At 41.4% G+C, this 19,237-nt stretch overlaps 2 protein-coding genes across 2 annotated transcripts; both read right to left on the bottom strand.

Annotated features, from left to right (window-relative positions):
* Positions 1-481: 481 nt before the first annotated feature.
* Positions 482-4,758, bottom strand: LOC104044901 (myelin P2 protein). Its single transcript, XM_009504802.2, has 4 exons — positions 4,367-4,758; positions 2,694-2,866; positions 2,331-2,432; positions 482-742 (listed from the first exon to the last, which is right to left on the bottom strand). Exons 1-4 carry the CDS (start codon positions 4,437-4,439, stop codon positions 692-694), a joined length of 399 nt encoding a protein of 132 aa, XP_009503097.2. The 5' UTR covers positions 4,440-4,758; the 3' UTR covers positions 482-691.
* Positions 4,759-10,588: 5,830 nt separating this feature from the next.
* LOC104044902 (fatty acid-binding protein, adipocyte) lies at positions 10,589-14,045 on the bottom strand. Its single transcript, XM_009504804.2, has 4 exons — positions 13,901-14,045; positions 12,479-12,651; positions 12,158-12,259; positions 10,589-10,821 (listed from the first exon to the last, which is right to left on the bottom strand). The coding sequence occupies exons 1-4, from the start codon at positions 13,971-13,973 to the stop codon at positions 10,771-10,773; spliced, it is 399 nt and encodes a 132-aa protein (XP_009503099.1). The 5' UTR covers positions 13,974-14,045; the 3' UTR covers positions 10,589-10,770.
* Between the last annotated feature and the right edge of the window lie 5,192 nt (positions 14,046-19,237).

Here is a 19,237-nt window from a genome sequence, read left to right as displayed (position 1 = left end):
ATTCACACCTGCTCCACACTTCATTTCACAGTTCAAGAGATGTTTGACAAAAAAACATGAAATACATTCTCATTATTTTTTTCCTCCTGTAGCTGTTCTCTTCCAAATAAATGCCAGGATATGAAAAGTGGTACTGAAAGAAGTATAAACATTTTGGGATGAGACTGAAACAAAGATGTGGTAAAACTATACAGCTGAAACAATAAATCGTACTGAAAGTCAAAAATTCTGGTGGTAAAGATTATTTTCCCTATAGGAACTATTAGGCAATAAAATCTTCTACAGGAAAAGCATTCTGAATCCATAAGATGAGAATTTTTACACATATCAAGGAAGCAGTGTGAACCCACTCCTAGAGGCAGATCAGTTGTGTTTCACCATTTTACTCAGAAATAGTCTGACCGTTTATACAGGCAGCGACAACAGAGAAGATGGCACCTTCCAAGAAAGAAAATATAAATAATTCAAGAGGATGCAACCATTCAATTTTATGTGTTGACAAGCTTTTATTGGCTCACCACAATATTTTGGATTAGTTACACTATGGCTCTGAAATATCAAATTATAGTGTAGTCATTTTCCCAGTAAAAGAAAATAAGAAAATAAAGAAGTACAGTGCATGAGGCTTTGGTCACTGAACTAAGCCGAGTTTTAAGAGCCAGTCCCAGTCCGGTGCAAAGAGGGAATTTCTTCACACTCTTTCATAGACTCTAGTGCAGACAACTCCTTTCATGGCACATTCCTAAGGCACAAAGGAAAAGATTAACATAAACCTGTCGTTGACAGCAGGTGTGTCTGCTGCAGTAACCACCAAAGTCAGTGAAAATCCAGATGTCATATTTTACATCTTTACATAATTTTTAGAGCAAACAGCAAAGCTATTTTGTATTGCAATAGGATGGGGTTTCTATTTTAATGACTTCGGACTTAATTAAATGGCATATAATGACAAATAATTTGCAAAGCTAGGCTAGCTTCCAGAAACAAATTTACCTTCTTTGGTATTATTGCTGGCTTGACAGAAATATCAGCACTATCTAGTTTATTTACCATGGCCAACAAACACTTTCAATTTGACACAGATTTTTTAATTTGTGGAAGCAGAAGTGGCCCGGGTGGTTTAATGGTCAGGTTTCTAGCCTAAAAATCTTTGCACTTATGAGTCACAAAATATTTCTTCTGACCCTTTTGCCCCGGCAGCCTTCAGTGGTTCCTGGTGACTCAGCCTTGGGGTGCGTGTGACAGAGGTGACAGGACATTAAAAAAGACCTCATCAGTCTGCAGAAGATGAGGCCTCTTCCCCAGACCTGTTCTAGGCAAGGGGCAGACGGCAGGACACTGATAGAAGAGGGACCCTACCTCTCTGTGTTTCAAGGATTGCTTAATAATTAGAAAAAAATTACACAGAAATGCATCCATGATGAGATGTGAAAGCAAATCAGCCTTCCAAATGTACGAGAGCTTAAAAAGAATGCAGTCAGAACAAGCCAGCATGTAAAGGAGCAATGCTGCTGATTTCAAACAAGTTGCCCAAATTAGTTTGGCTCCCCTCTTTAGAAACTTCAATGAACAACATACTTTCCTTCATTCAAAAGTGAAATCTTAATTTTAGTAGTGACCCTTCCAACTAGGGTCCCTAAAATGTGTTATCACCCTGGCTTGGCCAACCCATGGCTTTCACATGGCAGGCTGAAGGGGGTGTGGGGGAAAGCCACCGTTCCCCCATCCCTGGGAAAGACACGGTTCTCACACCGCGGCGAGCGTTTCAGAGGACCTGCCAGTCCCTTCTGCAGGTCACCACGCAGGCACAGAGGTGCTGGCTTTCATGCAAGAAAACTGCTTAGTGCGCTTGGCATGCTCATGCAGGAAAAGCAAACAGAAGTGTGTGAATTGATGGCCTTTGATGAAAATAGATGTCTGAAAAGGTTTAAAATTAGTTTTCTAAGGTGGACAGGCTTTATTCTAAAGATAGGAAAAAGGAAAGAGCCAGTCCTGGGACAGCAGTCCCCAGCTTGCAAAGTTTTGTTTGCATTTCACCAGTTTCTACTATTTGAAAACCTCGTTTCTTTTAAGAATAATAATCTTAAGAGCAGTAAGTGTGCTGTCAATTTATGGCAGCTTTGCCAATATAGTCACTTTAAAGACAATTTGCTGTATGGAACAATATTTATTTCCTTCCAGCTTGTCTCCTAAGCTTGGTTCCCTTTTCTCCCTCTTGATTTTTCTCATAAGCCAGACAGAAAGTGAAAATTGACAGTCTGTTTAGACAGAAACAAACTGAAGTCTGCATCCTTTTGACCTTTATCAGCATACAAGGAGCGTGAACTTACCACCACCATTTTCCCATCAACTAGTCTTCTCTTTATTGTGGTCTCTTTGCCATTCCACTTCTGCACTTGCACCAATGCTCCTTTCTCCAAGGTTATGACACTCTGCAAAGGCCAAGAGGAGAGTTTCAAACTGCAGTCCAAGCTTTGCAGATTAGAGTAGCAATTCACTTTATGTTGGGCAAGATCTGCATTCTTGGCTAATGAAATGCTTAGTAACATTAGTTTCAGCATCATAATATTTCTTCCTTCAGTGCTTTCTTTGAATAGTTTGGAAAACTCATAGTGCACTAAGGGGGTAGGAAAAACTCCTCCTGGTGCTTTTCTAGGATGCCAGGACCCCTCAGAGATCATCAGCCCCCTTACCTTGACCTTCCGGTCATCTGCTGTTGTTTCATCAAACTGCTGGCCCAGTTTGAAAGAGATCATTGTATTTTTGAAGGTGCTTTCAGTTCTGATGGTTACTATGTCCCCTTTCATACTGATGATCACATCAGGCTTTGCCAGGCCACCTAGTTTCCGGGTAGCTAAGCCCACTCCTAGAAATCAGAAACAAAACTACCATTACATTCTAGCAAGTGATAAACTCCGTGTCCTTTCATAAATCTTCAGTGGAAGAATAAAGAACAGTTTCTTCTTGAATACTTTAATGCCTGATTCAGATGAGACACTATTTCTTCAAGTGTGGAGGTACTGCGTTCAGAGGCTGAGGCAGCCCCAGTTGATAGAGTGCACCTTCAGCAAGAAATGACGATACAGATGATTATACACTTGTGCACATTTAGCTAAGAAGAAACATCGATGGTTACAAATCTATATGAATTTCTGTATAGATAGAAAGAGTAGAAAAATTCAGAGGAAAGGTCTCTCTCTCATAAACTCTTGCAAAAATCTTTTTTAAAAAAAATTCTTGACAAATCTGAGAATCTGTACTTTTGTTAACCAGCAGCATGGAAGAAACTGGATACTGAACTGCCATTATTCTGGTGCTTGTCTGTTAAAACATACTGGAGACTGGGCAATTCCTCCATTGCTACTAACATCCCTTAAAGATGCTTACATCTAAACCTCAGTGAAAAATACAGGTATGAAATATAAAAAACCTTGAAGTATAAGAGTGAAGAGCTGCACAGAGCTTCAGGGAAATTCCCATGTCAAAAGCCTTTTATATTGCCGAGTGGTTTTCAGGCCAGTTCATTGTCTACAATTTGTGAGGTCTGGGGCAAGTTAGAATGAAGGCCACTGATGATGTATTGCTCTTTTGTAAAAGCAGAAAGGAGATAGCCATAGTTATTGTCTTTGTTAATGCTATGCTATACTCAGATGAAAAGATCTGTATAAAAACTGTAAATGCAACACTATTTGCAGTAATTATTCTGTACTAAATAATTCTGTTCAGATCTTCAGAAAAATAGCTGTAGCTGGACTTTCATCCCACATTTCTCTGGTTAATTAATTAACTGCAATTCTTTCGTTATTCAGTTTAACATCTCAAATAAAGGGAATCAGTGTCTCATTGAATCATTTATATAGCAAAAGCAATGCTGTAGCTGACTGTCTGTGCACTTGCTATATAGGAATGAAGCCTGCATTAAAATGAAAAACAATGCCTAATTTATTACATTCCTGGCATTCTTCAGTAACAGATAGATTCATTCATAGGATTTTGACCTCTGAAACCAAAGTGTCATGAGACATCAGCTCCATTATATATTGTAAATTACCACAAGTCATGAGTTTAATGGCACAATCAAGAGAAACAAAAAAATGCTGCATCTCCATAGATTCATCTCATTACAGAAAAACAAATTAGATCAGGTCAGTTCAGTTAGAGAGAAGTAAATTTATGATAGTAATTCTGCATCTACCTTTCTGTTTTTCCATTTTAGATGCTAAAGGAAAGAAATTAAATTATGCTAGAAAAGTAATTAAAATGCTTTTGTGGCCAGGAAGAAGGCATCATCCATAAGCAAAGCACAAGATGAAGAGAAGACATCCCAAAGAAAATTTATGAGGAAAAAAAAAAGAACAATTCTCACCCAATTCTTTCATATAGTCATCAAAATTTTCACTGGAGACGAGCTTCCAGGTTCCCACAAATCGGTTGCACATTGTATAAGCTTTGCGAGGCAGTGATCCTGCAGAGAGAGGCAGTGGCCACAGCAGCTCTTGGTGGGAGTCAGAAAGATTGTGTGCCTGACTGAGACCTCGCTGGCCTCCTTTTAAGGATGCCCAGTCCCTGTAGCAGTCAGGACAGGCCAATAGGAGAGGCAGTGCCAGGGTAAGACAATGTGCACCTTGTCCAAGGCAGCCGTGTCAGTACCAAGGCTCCGGGTGACGCCTGCCTCAGCTTCCTCCACTGAATAGATCAGGACACTGAGGGGTGCATGGAGATGGGGATGTGAGGTTACCACTGCATCCGCAGAGCAGTCAGGGGACACTGCAGTGTGGTCTCAGCAACACAGAGCCGCCAAGCACAAGAGCACTGCATCCATATGAAACCCAGCTCTGACTGTTCTCCCAATGCCATTCTCCTGCTATCACCATATAGAATAGAATAGAATAGAATAGAATAGAATAGAATAGAATAGAATAGAATAGAATAGAATAGAATAGAATAGAATAGAATAGAATATTTCCATTCAGTGGAAGGGAGCTACAACAATCATCTAGTCCAACTGTCTGACTAGTTCAGGGCTGACCAAGTTAAAGCATGTTATTAAGGGCATTGTCCAAATCCCTCTTAAACACTGACAGGCTTGTGGTATCAACCACCTCTCTAAGAAGCCTGTTCCAGTGTTTGACCACCCTCTCAGTAAAGAAATGCTTCCTAATGTCCAGTCCAAACCTTCCCTGGTGCAGCTTTGAACCTTCCAACTCGTCCTATCACTGGATAGCAGGAAGAAGAGATCAGCACCTCCCTTTCCACTTCCCCTCCTCAGGAAGCTGTAGAGAGCATTACCACCATTGTCACCGCTGTGGCAGTCAGGTAAATCAAAGTTGTGGATTTTGGGGAGGAGCTGTCAAGAAGTTGCTGTACATAGTGGCGATTGTTTGGGTTTTTGCGGGTTTTGTTTGTTTGTTTGTTTTTGGGTTTTTTTTGTTTGGGTTTTTGTTTGTCTTTTTACTTTCAAGATCTGTCCTGGAAAGGGTCTGTGTGTTTTATCATTTAAAGGCAGAACAGAATTATACTGTTCTGTTTTCTCCCTTCGCATCAGAGCAACGACCCCAAGCTGTGGGTTCTTCCCTGCATGTACCCCAGGCAGCACCACAAAGAGAAACAGTGGCCAAACTTCACTGCCTCCCTTCTTCTACAACAGGGTATGTTCAGAAGATCAGGGCATCAGTGGAGATCAGTTCTTGTGCTCGGCAGGTGGATGGCATGAACAGAGGCTGAGCCACTAAAGGGCTTATTCTCAGTTCACTTGGTGAGAGGTGAGCAGTTTTACTGGGTTGGGAGGAGAGTATGTACTGCTCTTTTTTACCTTTCTGCACCTTGATAGTTGGTCTGTCATAGAGCTAAGGGCAGATTTAAGCTGGCGCAGTCATATAAGGCGTTGCATCCAAATGCGTCCTACTGTTGTCAGATTTTTTCAAGTTTCCCTGCTCCCATTAAAAGACTCCACAACCTCCCTGGGTTCATGTCTCCCTTGTACTGGGGAGCCCATAACTGGACCCAGCATTCCAGGTGTGGCCTCGCCAGTGCTGAGTAGAGGGGAAGGATTTTTTTTGTCAACCTGTGACACTCTTCCTAATGCAGCCCAGCACATCACTTGCCTTCTTTGCCTCAAAGGCACATTGCTGGCTCATATACAGCTTGGTGTCCGCCAGGACCCCCAGGGCCTCTTTTGCAAAGCTGAGTTTGAAAGTTTGAAAAGTTAAAGTTTGAACATTCAAAAACTTTTTTAAAAATGTACATTTAGAACTATTGTCTTGTGGTCAGTAAAAACCAGACACAATGAACAAATCCATAAACTGTATGTATATTTGACAGGTAGGAATTTAAAGCATTGTAATTCAAGACACCTCAAACTATCTGAAACTGTTTAGGGTTAGACCACATCAGCTGCAATTCTGTCCTTCCCGTTCCTAAACCATGTTCCTGGAGGAAATTATTACTTGCTGCATGAAAGGATTAGATGGCTTCTTTCTTACTTGTATGAACAATAGTTGCCTTTTTGCTTTTTAGCATGATTAAGCTTTCCGCCTTATGACCACTTCTAGGGACTTCTTAGATGTACATTGTAAGGATGGAGGGACACTGGGATTATAGGTGTGGGACCAAATTTCTTGTGTTTAGGGTAGAAAGAGTGAGATGGAGTTTATGCTGGGCCAAGGCGGGTGAGGTTTGGGTCTTGTCTTGAAAGCTGCCATATGCAAGAAGGGGAACATGCTTAAACAGGAAAACAATACAGCCTGAACAGAGAAAATATTGTAGTCTTTGGATTATACTGTGGTTGTGGGGAAATAACAAGGTGTTAAGTCACAAACGTTCGTTGTATATGCAAAATTTTTTATCACATCAGTCATAACATCAGCAAGGGTAAGTTGAGCAGAACTTCCCATTACTGCCCAGGTCTAATCACAGTGCAGTGTAGGGAAGAAAAGTCTAGAGAGATTGAAAATGAAGAGAAAGTAAAGAAGCAGTCTTTCTCCCCCCCAGTAGGAAGCAGATTCTATATCTGTAATATGTAAATAAATGTCAGTCTTTGAAGGTGTTGTCCACACAAAGCTCATCTAAAGCAGAGATGCATTATATCACATTTTGTGTAAAGAATAGCTAGCTCTTTTATCCAATCTCTGGAAATGAGAGAGCTCCTCCTAAATGAAACTATCCATTATTTCTCAAGGAATGATACAAAAATATTCTACCGTTGCTCCTCAGGCATTCTTTGTTCTTTCATTTAATTGTCTTATCCATATAAAGGCACTTTAACAAGACAAGGCTGGTGCCTTTGGGAAATAAAAGATGATTGGGACGTTGTAAAATCAGGGCCAAAGAAATTCAAGAAGAGCAAATTAGTCAGAATAGAACAGCTATACTGCAGTACCAGTAACCTTAAGAACAAAAGTGACAGAGAATTATTTATACAGACAAAACCCCAGTCTTAAGCAGTCTCGAACAATGTTGACATTGCTACCATCTATCTCTTTGTTACTAAGAAAAATCAGCACTTTCATTTAAAGGTCTTACAGTCTAGAAAGAAGGAGAGCAGGGAATTACATCTCAGTAGAAATAATATCTGTGGAAACAAATTTTTTCTTCAAGTTAAGGCAAAAAGAAATGTCAAGGATTGTGAGTACATGTGATAAGAGGGAGCTTTGATTCCCTTTTTCTGCTTATGGTTGGAGTAAAACAGGATTTGAAATCAATACACAGAGATAGTGAAGCAGCCCTAGAGGTAAAAGTAAAAACTGATAAAAATAGAGAGCTAAAAATTTAAAGAGCCTATTTAAAGAAATGTGGAAAGTAAATTCATGTCAATTTCTTTAAAGGAAATATGATCTGGGCAAATTCAGTGCAAAAAAAAAAAAAGTCTAAATTAAATTCCTAAGAGACTAATGAAGAAAACAGAAATAAAAGTGGAGAATAGAGGCCAAATGCCTCCCTTGCTCTGAGGACACCAAGGATGTTTTAACACTGACTCTATGGAGCCAAGGGATTGACTCTGAACACGAGGCCAGCAGTCTGCCTCTTCCCAATAGCTGCATTGGAGGGGGAAAATAGCCTTTTGTCTCCTTAGCTGGGGCACCCCACAAGCCCACACCAACACTACTGGGGCTGAGGGAACGGGTGGTAGCTTGGGGCGGACTGCAGAGCCGGGTGCACACCGGGCTTGACTGGCTAGGACGCAAAAGCACTCTGAGTTCCTTTCAGTGGGAACAAAGAGTTAAAAGAAAAACAGAAAAATAACAGAAAGGTCAAAGCTCAGAATAAACCTTGCTTCATCTTTCTCCTGAGCTGCTAAAAATCTGTGGGCATGAGTCCCCCTTCCCTCTTGTCATCCAAGAAACCTGTAAAGGAGCAGTGAGTGAATAAGCTAACAGGCAAAGGCTTCCTCCACTCAGCGTTCAAGGGTGCCTGCTGCCCACAGGGCTTGTAGGGATTTGGGGAGATCGTCCTTTTTTCAGAGATGAATGCTATGGGATGGTTTCTGATTTTTGGAGAATAGTTCAGCACTACAGAAAAGAGAGGGGGACCTGTATTGCTCTGCAGCCAAGGACAAGGCACTGATCTGCCTTTATTCTTCAGAAATGTGTGCTGTCATGTCCTTCCAGGTCTGAGACCACACACCTTTTTTTTGCCAGAGAGGAATTATCTGAATTTATTGAAGAAGTCTCTAGGCTTCTGCTTTTTTTAGAGAATAAATTTTGGCCTTCTTCAGAGAATAAATTTCAGACATGTTCATATTCTAAGAAAAGCATAATTAATACTTCATTATGTTGCTGGCCCTGTTAAAGTTTATAGACAAAATGTCACTTCATTGACATGTTCAAAAGTTGAAGTTTTAAGTAGCTTGATTAATTCACAGAGTCTAAATTCATTCACCAGTTACTAAAATAAATGGTGATGCTTTCAGAAGCTTTCAGACCTGCCTCTGAAAAACTGGGCTGTGAGTGTTACAATTGTAACTGTAGGCTTTATTAAGAATGCAAGTTTTCTGGAAAATGAAGGCTGCTATATGAGTATTGGAATGTCAGAAATTTAACCTCCAAAATATAGCATTTCCATATCTGTGGACAATGGGAAATATTTAACTATGGGCTGATCTTTAATGTCTATATATAGCTTATTTAAATCAATGTTGCTGTTTCTTATGATCATCTCCCCCATGTAGGTTTTCTGCCACTAAACTCTAGTTTTATCCTCGCTTTTGTAAATAATACTAGTTTTTGTTAAGTGCTAAGTAGATTTAGTATTGTATATATGGGGCAGTCTGAAGCATACTTCCTTCTCCTATGCAACCACTGTTCTTTAAGCTGATGAGATTTCACAACCAATATAATCAAGGTAAAAACAGGGAAGCTGTTTCTTCATGGCTTTTTTTCTGCAGAATTTACTCATAGTCTTTTGGAACTGCTCTTAAAAGGCACCTTAGTTCATCCAGAGTGTAGAAGTCCTTCTTTCTCTTTTCCCCTCTCCAGCTCTATTAATAGTGCAGAAACTTGGGAACAGTCTGAGTCATGCAGAGGAAAGTTCAAGTGTATGAGGTCTCTGCTGCTGACAGTATGGACTCAACACTGTTGCCTCTGACAGCTGACCTCAGGAATGTCAGGAATATGTGGAATTTGGTTCACAGGTCTTAATTGCAAAGTTTGAGATACGCTCGTTTCTCCATACTGTGGTTACTGCACACTTTTTCAGACTCTTCTTGTCCAGGTTTTCCCTACACTTCCCATTTTTAAGGTCCTCAGTTTGAGTCCTTCCCAGGTGCAGAAATCAGGACTTCTGTGGACATGAAACTTTCAAACAGGAGGCCAGCCCTAAGGGCAGTATAAGGAGGTAGTCTGAGAATAAAAAGAGCTGAGAAACAGAGTGCCCAAAGGCCTTTGCATCTATAGAGGCTCATATTCCCAAGGCTGATCTAACCTAACGAGCTAGTAGGAAATGCGTATAGGAAATAAAGGAGGTGGTACTACTAGCAAACTTTTACAGGCTTTCAGTAAGCCTGAGAGTACTTCTCAGATACGATTCTTAATTCAAGGCGCTTTGTCTAATTTAGGACAAAAAGAGAGGTTGAGGAAAGGGACATTACAAAATAATCACAGTTGAGAGCTACAGCAGCTATAATTCCACACTTCAGGTAGAAGAGGACAAGATCAAGCCATTTCAGATGATCCCTGGGTTTAAAATTGTTAGCATTTTTGCCAGGAGGAGACGCCTGGTTCCCTGTTCATGTTGGAAGCCAAATCTGGACATCCACAGTAATCGCACTCCTCCCTGCCCCAGGAACAAGGCTCTTTGCTCAAAGTCAAGAAAAGCAGCCCCATTATACCCGTTCCTGTGCACAGACTCCTAGCAGTGGGTAACCCACACGCAGTGCTCACTGGAGGACGTTTTTGTGTCCAGGTCTGCATCTATCCCTGCCACACAGCAAATGCCACTCACTGGATCACCTCGGATCCCCCTTCTGCAGTGAGATGGGTCACAGTTACCGAGTGTGGTACTAGCTCTCATGCTATACTTTCCCACACAGCATCCCTCCCCATGTCTCATCCTCCCCAAACCCCTTTCTGACAAACTCCAGCACAAGCACAGGTTGTAGAAAGCTGAACATTTTATTGAATAGCGACAACAAATCAGACTAGCTGCGTGTAACTGCTTTGGGATATATCTGTAAAAGGTACAGTTCTTTTTAAAACGGATTTGTGGAGTGTTTATCCTTCAGTTAGGTTGGTTTTCTCCAGCTTTAAGCATTAGTGCTGGGTGAAGACAGCTTCTTCATGCTTTTTCATAAACTCTTTTGCACGTAACATTGTTCATGGTGCATTCCTGGAAAGAAAAGCAAATTTAAATCAGCTTTTAACTCTCACTAAATGTTTGTTAGTCAGAAGGTAGAAAATTACTTATCCATTGGGAGCCAGTATAAGAAAAAAATTTGCATTATCCTCCTCTAAAATCAGTTGCCAAAACAGTGGAACCTAAGTACGAGAGCTTCAGAAATCAAAGTCTGATATACAGGCACAGAACATCAAATGACTGCTCCAGTGACCCCCAGGAGATTTCTAATCTTGTCTTAAAAACCCCTAAAGGAGGCTCCTAGGACTTCTATGGAGGGTGATTGGACTCTGGAGCTGGGCATTAGTCTTTTTTCCTTTCACCTTTTGCAGCTGCGGCTTGTCTTCTTCACACGTGTGCACAACACATACCCCCACATACCCACACAGAGTCCTACACAGCTTTCAGGCTTGCAGCTGCTGGTGTCAGCCTCTGCATGTTAGGCTCTGTCCTCGTCTATTTTTCTGTTAGATCATACTCTGGTTTTTTCAATCTTTCTTAATGAAGTTATTATTAAAAACTATTTCTATTTGTTCTTATCTGGTCTCTATCCAAAGAAATTTGAATATTAAATTTATGGACATATTATTTTTCTCTAGGGGAAGGCAGAGCTCTTTAGGAATTTTGTGTACGTGTATCGTTCTATAGCATGCAGGAATCTCAGCTGCCTTTCATGGAAACAGTTTTAGTCCCCTCCCAGATTCTTCAAAGTGTCTTTCCTCGAACTGGAGAGCAGTGCTGGGAAGCCCCAAATGGCAGGTGGGCCTCACTGGCACCAAGTCAAGCACCATATTCTCTGACCAGATAACACAAACCTACAGAGCTCAGATGCAGGTTTGGTTTTCTGTTAGGTTATTTTTTTCCTCTTCTGCTATAACTTAATATTATTGGCACAGTTGTATGTGATCCATGGTACAGTTCCCATAGACGACTATTGAGTCTCTACTGGAGATGAGCAAGAGTATTTTGCATCAGCGCAGAGCAGACACATTGACCGTGGACTTTGCTGATGCTGCCTCTATACTGCCCACGACTTGAAGATTCTGATATATAAAAATTTCCCTCGTTGGGATCTTGTAGTTTTGTCCCTGCTCTTTCCTAACTATGTCTTGCTATGAATGGAGAACAGGCACCTCCGTATCATTCCATAAGTTTAGCAGCATTTCAGTTTTAATATATACTCCAGACTCATTCAGAAAGACTTCTTGCCAAGTGCACAGAGGCCTTTTCAGATGCTTTCACTCCCCATGTTTGAATCCAATGTTATACATCTGCCAGACATGACTTCTGCACAATTAATTTAGCGATTAAGTAGCAAAAATGAACTCACCACCACCAGGTTCCCATCCACCACTTTTCTGCTTATGATAGTCTCTTTTCCATCCCATTTCTGCACCTGCTTCAGTATGCCGTTGTCTAGGGTTATGACGTTCTGCCAAAGAAAAAGCAAAGCGTAGCTGTTTCATCAGGGTGCTCTGGGCTGAAGAGAGGACTGTCTCCATGTCCAAACAGCACTGAAGCACAAAGCATCCATAGCACTTCTACTTTTGAAGGCAGCATTTCTACACTGGATGTCAAAATCACAACTCCATCCTCCTGCTCCCACATCCCTTTTGAGAGATGTATTTGGAATTGCCGGTTTTGGACTCACCTTTGTTTTTCTGTCATCTGCTGTGGTCTCATCAAACTCTTCACCCAGCTTGAAAGATATCTCTGTATTTTTGAAGGTACTTTCTGTTTTGATGGTTATCACATCACCATTGATGCTAATAGTTACACTGGGTTTGGCCACACCAGCCATTTTCCTGGTAGCAAACCCCACACCTGTAAATAAGACAGAGCACTATGAAATTTTTATCTTTACTCAATGTTTTTCTCTTATTTGTTGGGGGAAAAGACTTCAGTGCTGATTTCCCTATTATTTTCTGAATTTTTAATTAACTCTATGTTGCAGAAGTTCCTTTGTAACATCTCACTAGCCTTTATGGTTATAGACCAAGCCGGGTGGGATGACATAAGGAAATTCTCTGCTCTGTCATTGTCAGAATATTAAAAGCAATATTTTGAAGACTGAGACAAGATTTTCATGCCAGATATTTGCACACACACTTGTTCAAAATAACTGCAGTCATTTGTATACTAACTTATATGCTAACTATATCTAAAAGTAAATAAGCAGAAATAAATGGCAGTTTCTAAACCACAAAACCAAACAAACAAGGAAAAAAAAGAAAACACTTTTTATATTTATCAGTGTCTAGGCTGAATGAAAGGAAATGATTAAGAAATAGCTGGCAATGGTTATGTCCTGAGTAAAATCTGGGGTAAAGATTAGGCGTGCAAAAGTCTCAGTGAAAGCTGTCTGAATGCTGCATAAGCCTCAGTATTTTACACCTAATCTCCAAATAAATCCTCAGCTTTTTAGCATGTACTGATCCAATCAGTTCAAGTTGTCCCATACTTTCCCTACACTAAAAGAATACAGAAACCTGTTAAAGCCCAATTTTTATTCTAAGCAAGAAGTCTACACCTTTAGAGAAGGGTGTTATCCCTCAAATCTTTTGCCAGTACCTGCATGAACCCATGCAATTTTCTTTGTTAATGTTCACTGGAGGCAGCTACAGAGTTTTATTCACTATAATAACCATGACAATTAATTGGTCTCCTAGTCCAGTAGCAATATAAAGAAGTTTAGGTGCGTTGCTTTTAGATGTAGAGAAACTTGCTGCATTCTAGCATTATACCACCTTGTATCTCCAAGGATAAAAGTTCAACCACACGAAGTATTGCAGTGACATTATTTTACTCCCATTTATAACACCGATAAGTAGGCATGCATAGACTTGCCTTACCTGAAACTATGCCTCCCAATCAAGGTTTTTCTACATTATAGGAATTTGACACCACTAATTCAAACAGCCAAGTTCTCCAGTTTAAGACCATCTGACCAAAACAGTTGGACTAAAACCCCTTTGGTATACAGCATATCCAAAAAAACCAAGTAAGGAATAAAGTTCAAAATCATCATTCCTTCCCCATCCCAGATACAGCAACTGCAAATAAAAATTCTCACCCAGCTCTTTCATATAGTCCTCAAAGTTTTCACTAGAAAGGATCTTCCAGGTGCCCACAAACTGGTCACACATTTTGTCAGGCTAGAGAGAAGTCTTCCACAGGATCAAGCAGAAATGCAAGACAGGAAGATAGTATGAGCTCCAGGAGATCAGGAGTTATCTTTAAAAGGGAGCCTTGGCCACATGATGCTTTAGGATGACCAATGAAGAAGGAGTCCCAGTGCCCAGTGGTTTTCTTCCTCCCTTACCCCTCCTTTACCAGTAGGTCATAGTGTTATTACTCATATGCCCTCACTAGCACAAAGATCACTGTCTTGGTTTTATTTAATTATTTTTGTCATTCAAGAACACTCCACCTTAAAGGCAAATTATTAAATCATGTTGTCTTTCAGAAGAAAAAAGTAGGTTCAACCCACAGAGTGTTATGTTTTCTCCCATACTCTTTCATTTCAGTTCACCATATCAAATGGACACAGACAAATTCCTAGACTGTAAGATCTGAAAAGTTCATTGGGATAATTTAGTTTGCTTTCTGCACCCCTGCAGTCAGAGGTTTTCTCCAGAGAGGCACAGAATTACAGGAAGAAGTGGATTTGGGGCAGAAAGAGAGAGCGCCTGGTGGGTGTAGAAGGGTAAGGCAATAAAACTACTTCCTTAACTGGGATCTCCTTGTCACTGCACCACCTGCACCAATAGTCCAACTGGTCTGCACTCTGCTTTTATGTGATGGAGAGGAGATATAGAGGTCTTGAAAAGCAAAGTAACTAAAAAGATTATTTCACTCCCTTTTTCTCCTGTGCTTTCTGAAGACCTATGTCCCAATGACTAGCATTATGACTAGTTATGGCATAAAGCTAGGCTCTGGTATCGACCTAACAAAGGTCCTGGACACTTCGTTTTCTGTTCACGCTGTTCAGGTGGTAACCTGTTTGAGGCAAAGTGTGCACAGGCCTGACATAACGAGGTCTACCTTGACTGATCCCCTAAGCCATGTCATAGCTCAGATCACAGAAAGCAGTCAAGCAATTTCTTAGACTCTCCTTTTGGCTGTAACATGCTATTTCAAAGGCAAAAAGCAGCTGATAAGTGCAGGCACCAGCCCCTGCAATTCTCTTCAGGTGGATTTCCTGAAAATACTCTGCTGGTTGTTAGGCATCAAATATGCTGGTCCACATATTTTCGTACTTGATGTATTTGTAAGTAACAATGTTATAGAAAAATTATTTCTAGAGGACTGTAAGATCATAGGGAAATTCGGAAGGGAAGGGAAGTCAGAAGTCTCCAGCACAGCCTCCCGCTAAGGCAGGGCCATCTCTGAGCTCAGACCACGTTCCTTAGGACTGTGCCTTGTTGGGACCTAGAAACCTCCAAGGATGGATCCAGCACAGCCTCCCTGGGCAACCTGCATCCCTGCCCAGCTGTCCCCCCAGGGGAAAGGATCTCCTTATCTCCTATCTGAACCTCTCTTCTTTCAGCTTTTACCCGTAGTTTCTCAACCTCCTGCCACTCGCTGCTGTGAAAAGCCTGCCTCCAACTCCTCAGTCAGTTCCCCATAGGTGTTCAGGGCCGCTCTAAGCACTCCCAAAGCCATCTCTTAACCAGGATGAACCATCCCGGTCTCACAGCCTCTCCTCAAAGAGCAAGTACTCCAGCCCCCTGAGCATCCTGGCTGCCCTCTGCTGAACTCACTCCAAAACTGGATGCAGCCTAATGAGTGCTGAGGAAAGTGGAAAGTTCGCTTCTATCAACTGCTGGCTCTGTTCCTGTTCATACAGCCCAGGATGTTTTTGGTCTTTCTGCTGCCAGGGGTCAGCTCACTGCCTACTAGGACCCTGAGGACCTTTTCTGCAGAGCTTCTCCTTAGCCAGTCTATCCCCAGCCTGCATTGCTGTGAGACCTGAGTATGTTTGTACATGAATAATTTGTTACCCTCTTGTGCCTTTAAGACTGCAGACTGTGGGAAAAATTATTCTTTTCTACCTTCCCCCCGCCCGAAGACCTAATCTTAGGTTTGGTCTATTCTTTTTTTTGAGTTTTTGAATAATTACTGACTTTGGGCTAATCCCAAAATAAATAAAATAATACTGTAATTATTGAAGTTGCCGATGCGTTTCCTGATTGATTTTCTCAGAGTATCACATGCTCAGGTCCTCTTTAAAAAGAAACTCTGAGGGGCCCTCAAGTTTGTGTCATTATCTTGGGATTTTACTTAGGATTATTGGCTTGAGAAACACTGCACCATGTGTGAGCTGTTTGTAGGAACCTGGAAACTCAAATCCAGTCATTACATAATCAGTACTTGAAAGCATCAGGTGAGGATTGCTGCAGTGCCCCCGACAGAAAAGATGTGATCTGGCTGAACTCAGTTCCTGCACTTACTTTTCTTGCCTTTTGGGAATTGTTCTGTGTGTGGCTTACTACAATTAGCATTAATTTCTTTGGAGGTGAAATAGGGCTTTTATATTCAAAACTATAGCCTAAGAGAGGGGATTGGCCATCCTTTGGTGTTAACAGCTGTCTGAAATCCTTGTGCTGCTGAAAGAGGTTTTTGGGAGAGAGGTGAAACACCTGTTCTATGCAAATCAGTTTGGAACAGACAAGCCACCCTCCCTTGGCAGTCAATTACTTGCACCTATTTAAAGTCAATCTGAGCTATTTGTAGATGTCTTGCAAACATGATGACTCAAAATGCAAGAAGAAAGCCAGCTTGTGGGTTGACTGGCTTGTTTACTTCAAAGCAAGCAGCTATCTGGGAGCAGGCTTATGGCTCTCACTTGGGAAGTATCCTACTGACAGTCTCCTTTCCCTTGGGAGAGGCTTCCAGTGACAAGAGATAATCTTGTGGCATTGATGTGATCTAATACAAATCCTGCCTGCTCTCTGGGGCAAAGGCCTCAATTCACACAGCCCTGCTGACAAATACTGAAGTGCTTCATGGTCATGAAGAAATCAGTGGGGCTTCTGAGCCTGGAAGCTTAGGAGAACCTGGGATTCATGTCGCTTAAAGAAGTGTCTTGCCAGGAAGAGCTGGGTGACCTGGCTAAACAGCCCTGTGGTCATCAGCATTGATGGGATCTAATACCATCAAAAGCAAGGGCATCTTCAAAAGTGTAGGAACCTCCTTCAAAATAAGAGGGAATTTTGAAGAAACCACAGCAGGTAACAGGTAAACCAAGGAAGGAAAGCTGGTGAGGGTCCAGCACAGTTAAGAAAATGTTGGCAAAGTAAATTTTTTGCAGAGGAAAACCCTGTCTCTTAATCTGGATATGAACTGATGTAGGTGAAGTCTGCAAACATCAATGATACACTGTCTGCAACGTGTTTTTGGGGTGCTATGACCTTTGAGGATGATTCCTGATGCAGGAGGTGCAGAAGTGGAATAGCAAAGCAGCAGCTGTGCAGGGGAGATAGGTGGATGGGAAGGTGGTGATGGTGGGTTAACTCTTGTTCTGTGAGTCAGACCAATGGTTACAAAAATGAGCAAAATAGTAACCTCCCTTTGGCTCTTTCAGGCTTGCAGGAGGAAGGGCACTGCCTCCACTAAAGTGAGAAAGAGGGTGTTTATTGCTGTAGTCAAGATCTGTCACTTAGGACAGCTTTTAACTGAAGACTGTGCCAAAGCTATTCTAGTACTTTAGATATATATGGATTTGTCAAAGTAAAAATGTAGCTTACTCTCTAATGTGAAAACATGAATTAACACATCACAGTTTTGACTATTAGACTTGTATTTAAGCAGAGTGTTTCTCTTTCTCCTGTTCCTCTTTGTCCCAGAAGGACAACAGTGTCCAACTCCTTCAACTACTCTAGCTATTGAACCGGTGACTGCCAACGAGCAGCAGTGTATTGGGCTTACACAGTTGTCTCCATAGTTCTGCTACTCTTTGAATTAAAAACTAGGATGAAAAGGTAAACAGATATCCATGCTCAATTCCAGGCATGATACCATACCAGACTATGAGCCTGTTGACAATGTCTTCTGTCAAAAACTTTCTTAAAATAAACGTGGACTCTATGTGGGGTTATACGTGGCCCAGATGGCAACGTCCATTGTAAGAAAAAAAAACATATTCTTGGAAAAGTTATTAAAAATAGGGATTTTCCTGTAAGCAGGGAAGGAACTGTGGCTTTGCTTCAAGCTTCCTGTTCAGGCACAGTTACATCTGTTGAGAAAATGGGCTACAGCAACTCTCGTGCCAGGAAGGAGAGGCATGTCGCGCTGTCTGGTACAGCTGCAACTTAGACTGAGCAAAAAGTTTTCATAATACTTGTCTGGCTGGACACCAGAGTGGGAATTTGTTCTAAGGCCCCAGGTTAACTTCAAGAAAGGTGAGCTAATGTTGGAAAGTGGACAGGAACAGGTAAAAAGATGCCCATCTTTGCTCGTCAGCTTGCTACTTTCATTTCTGATTAATGTTTGAGACAGGTTGTCCTGGTTTCACCTGGGATAGAGTTAATTTTCCTCCTAGTAGCTAGTACAGGGCTGTGTTTTGGATTTAGTATGAGACTAGTGTTGATAACACACTGATGTTTTAGTTGTTGCAAAGTAGTGCTTACCCTAAATCAAGGACTTTTCAGCTTCTCATGCCCTGCCAGCAAGAACCTTGGAGGGTGCACAGACAGGACAGCTGACCCAAACTGACTAAAGGGATATTCCATACCATACGAACGTCATGGTCAGTGTATAAACTGGGGGGGAGTTGGCTGGGAGCAGTGGCAACTGCTGCTTTGGAACTGACTGGGCATCGGTCAGCAGGTGGTGAGCAATTGCACTGTATATCAATTATTTTGTATATTCTATGATTATGATGATGATTATTATTTTCTCTTCCTTTTCTGTCATATTAAATTGTATTTATCTCAACCCTTCTATTTTACCCTTTTTTTCTGATTCTTTCCCCCATCCCACTGGGTGGGGTGAGTGAGCAAATGGCTGTGTGGTGTTTAGCTGCTGGCAGGGTTAAACCACAACAGTCCTTTTGGTGCCCAACATGGGTCATGAAGGGTTGAGATAATGACAGATCTGATCAAAGCATGTTAAAGCAAATTTGTTACAAGCATTCGTTACATTGGTTTAATGGTCACTGGTTGTAACGTTGATTAATTTGTTCTGTAAGTTGTGTTATATAACATGTCACTTGCAGTATATGTTCCCTGTTGTGCTCCTCTGGGAGCTGGATCAAGGTTGTCATTTTGCTGTACTGTGTAACACTGGCTTACGATATGATAAAATTATTGGTTGTGAGACTAATCTGGTATTTGTACTCAGCATTGAAGTCATCTCCATACCTTGGGAGCCACCTCTTGGAAACTATTAATAATTGCACTCTACCTTT

Source organism: Phalacrocorax carbo, chromosome 2, assembly GCF_963921805.1.
Source record: "Phalacrocorax carbo chromosome 2, bPhaCar2.1, whole genome shotgun sequence".
NCBI classification, from domain to species: Eukaryota; Metazoa; Chordata; class Aves; order Suliformes; family Phalacrocoracidae; genus Phalacrocorax; species Phalacrocorax carbo.
This window is presented reverse-complemented; position numbering and strand designations above follow the sequence as displayed.

Excerpts from the sequence above, each read along its gene's own strand:
- LOC104044902 (XM_009504804.2), bottom strand. The coding sequence starts at position 13,973 with ATGTGTGACCAGTTTGTGGGCACCTGGAAGATCCTTTCTAGTGAAAAC. Across the intron at positions 12,260-12,478 it reads CAGATGACAGAAAAACAAAG|AACGTCATAACCCTAGACAA; the intron begins GTGAGTCCAAAA and ends TTTCTTTGGCAG. Across the intron at positions 10,822-12,157 it reads TGGATGGGAACCTGGTGGTG|GAATGCACCATGAACAATGT; the intron begins GTGAGTTCATTT and ends TTTTCTTTCCAG.
- LOC104044901 (XM_009504802.2), bottom strand. The coding sequence starts at position 4,439 with ATGTGCAACCGATTTGTGGGAACCTGGAAGCTCGTCTCCAGTGAAAAT. Across the intron at positions 2,867-4,366 it reads TGACTATATGAAAGAATTGG|GAGTGGGCTTAGCTACCCGG; the intron begins GTGAGAATTGTT and ends TCTGATTTCTAG. Across the intron at positions 743-2,330 it reads TTGATGGGAAAATGGTGGTG|GAATGTGCCATGAAAGGAGT; the intron begins GTAAGTTCACGC and ends TTTGTGCCTTAG.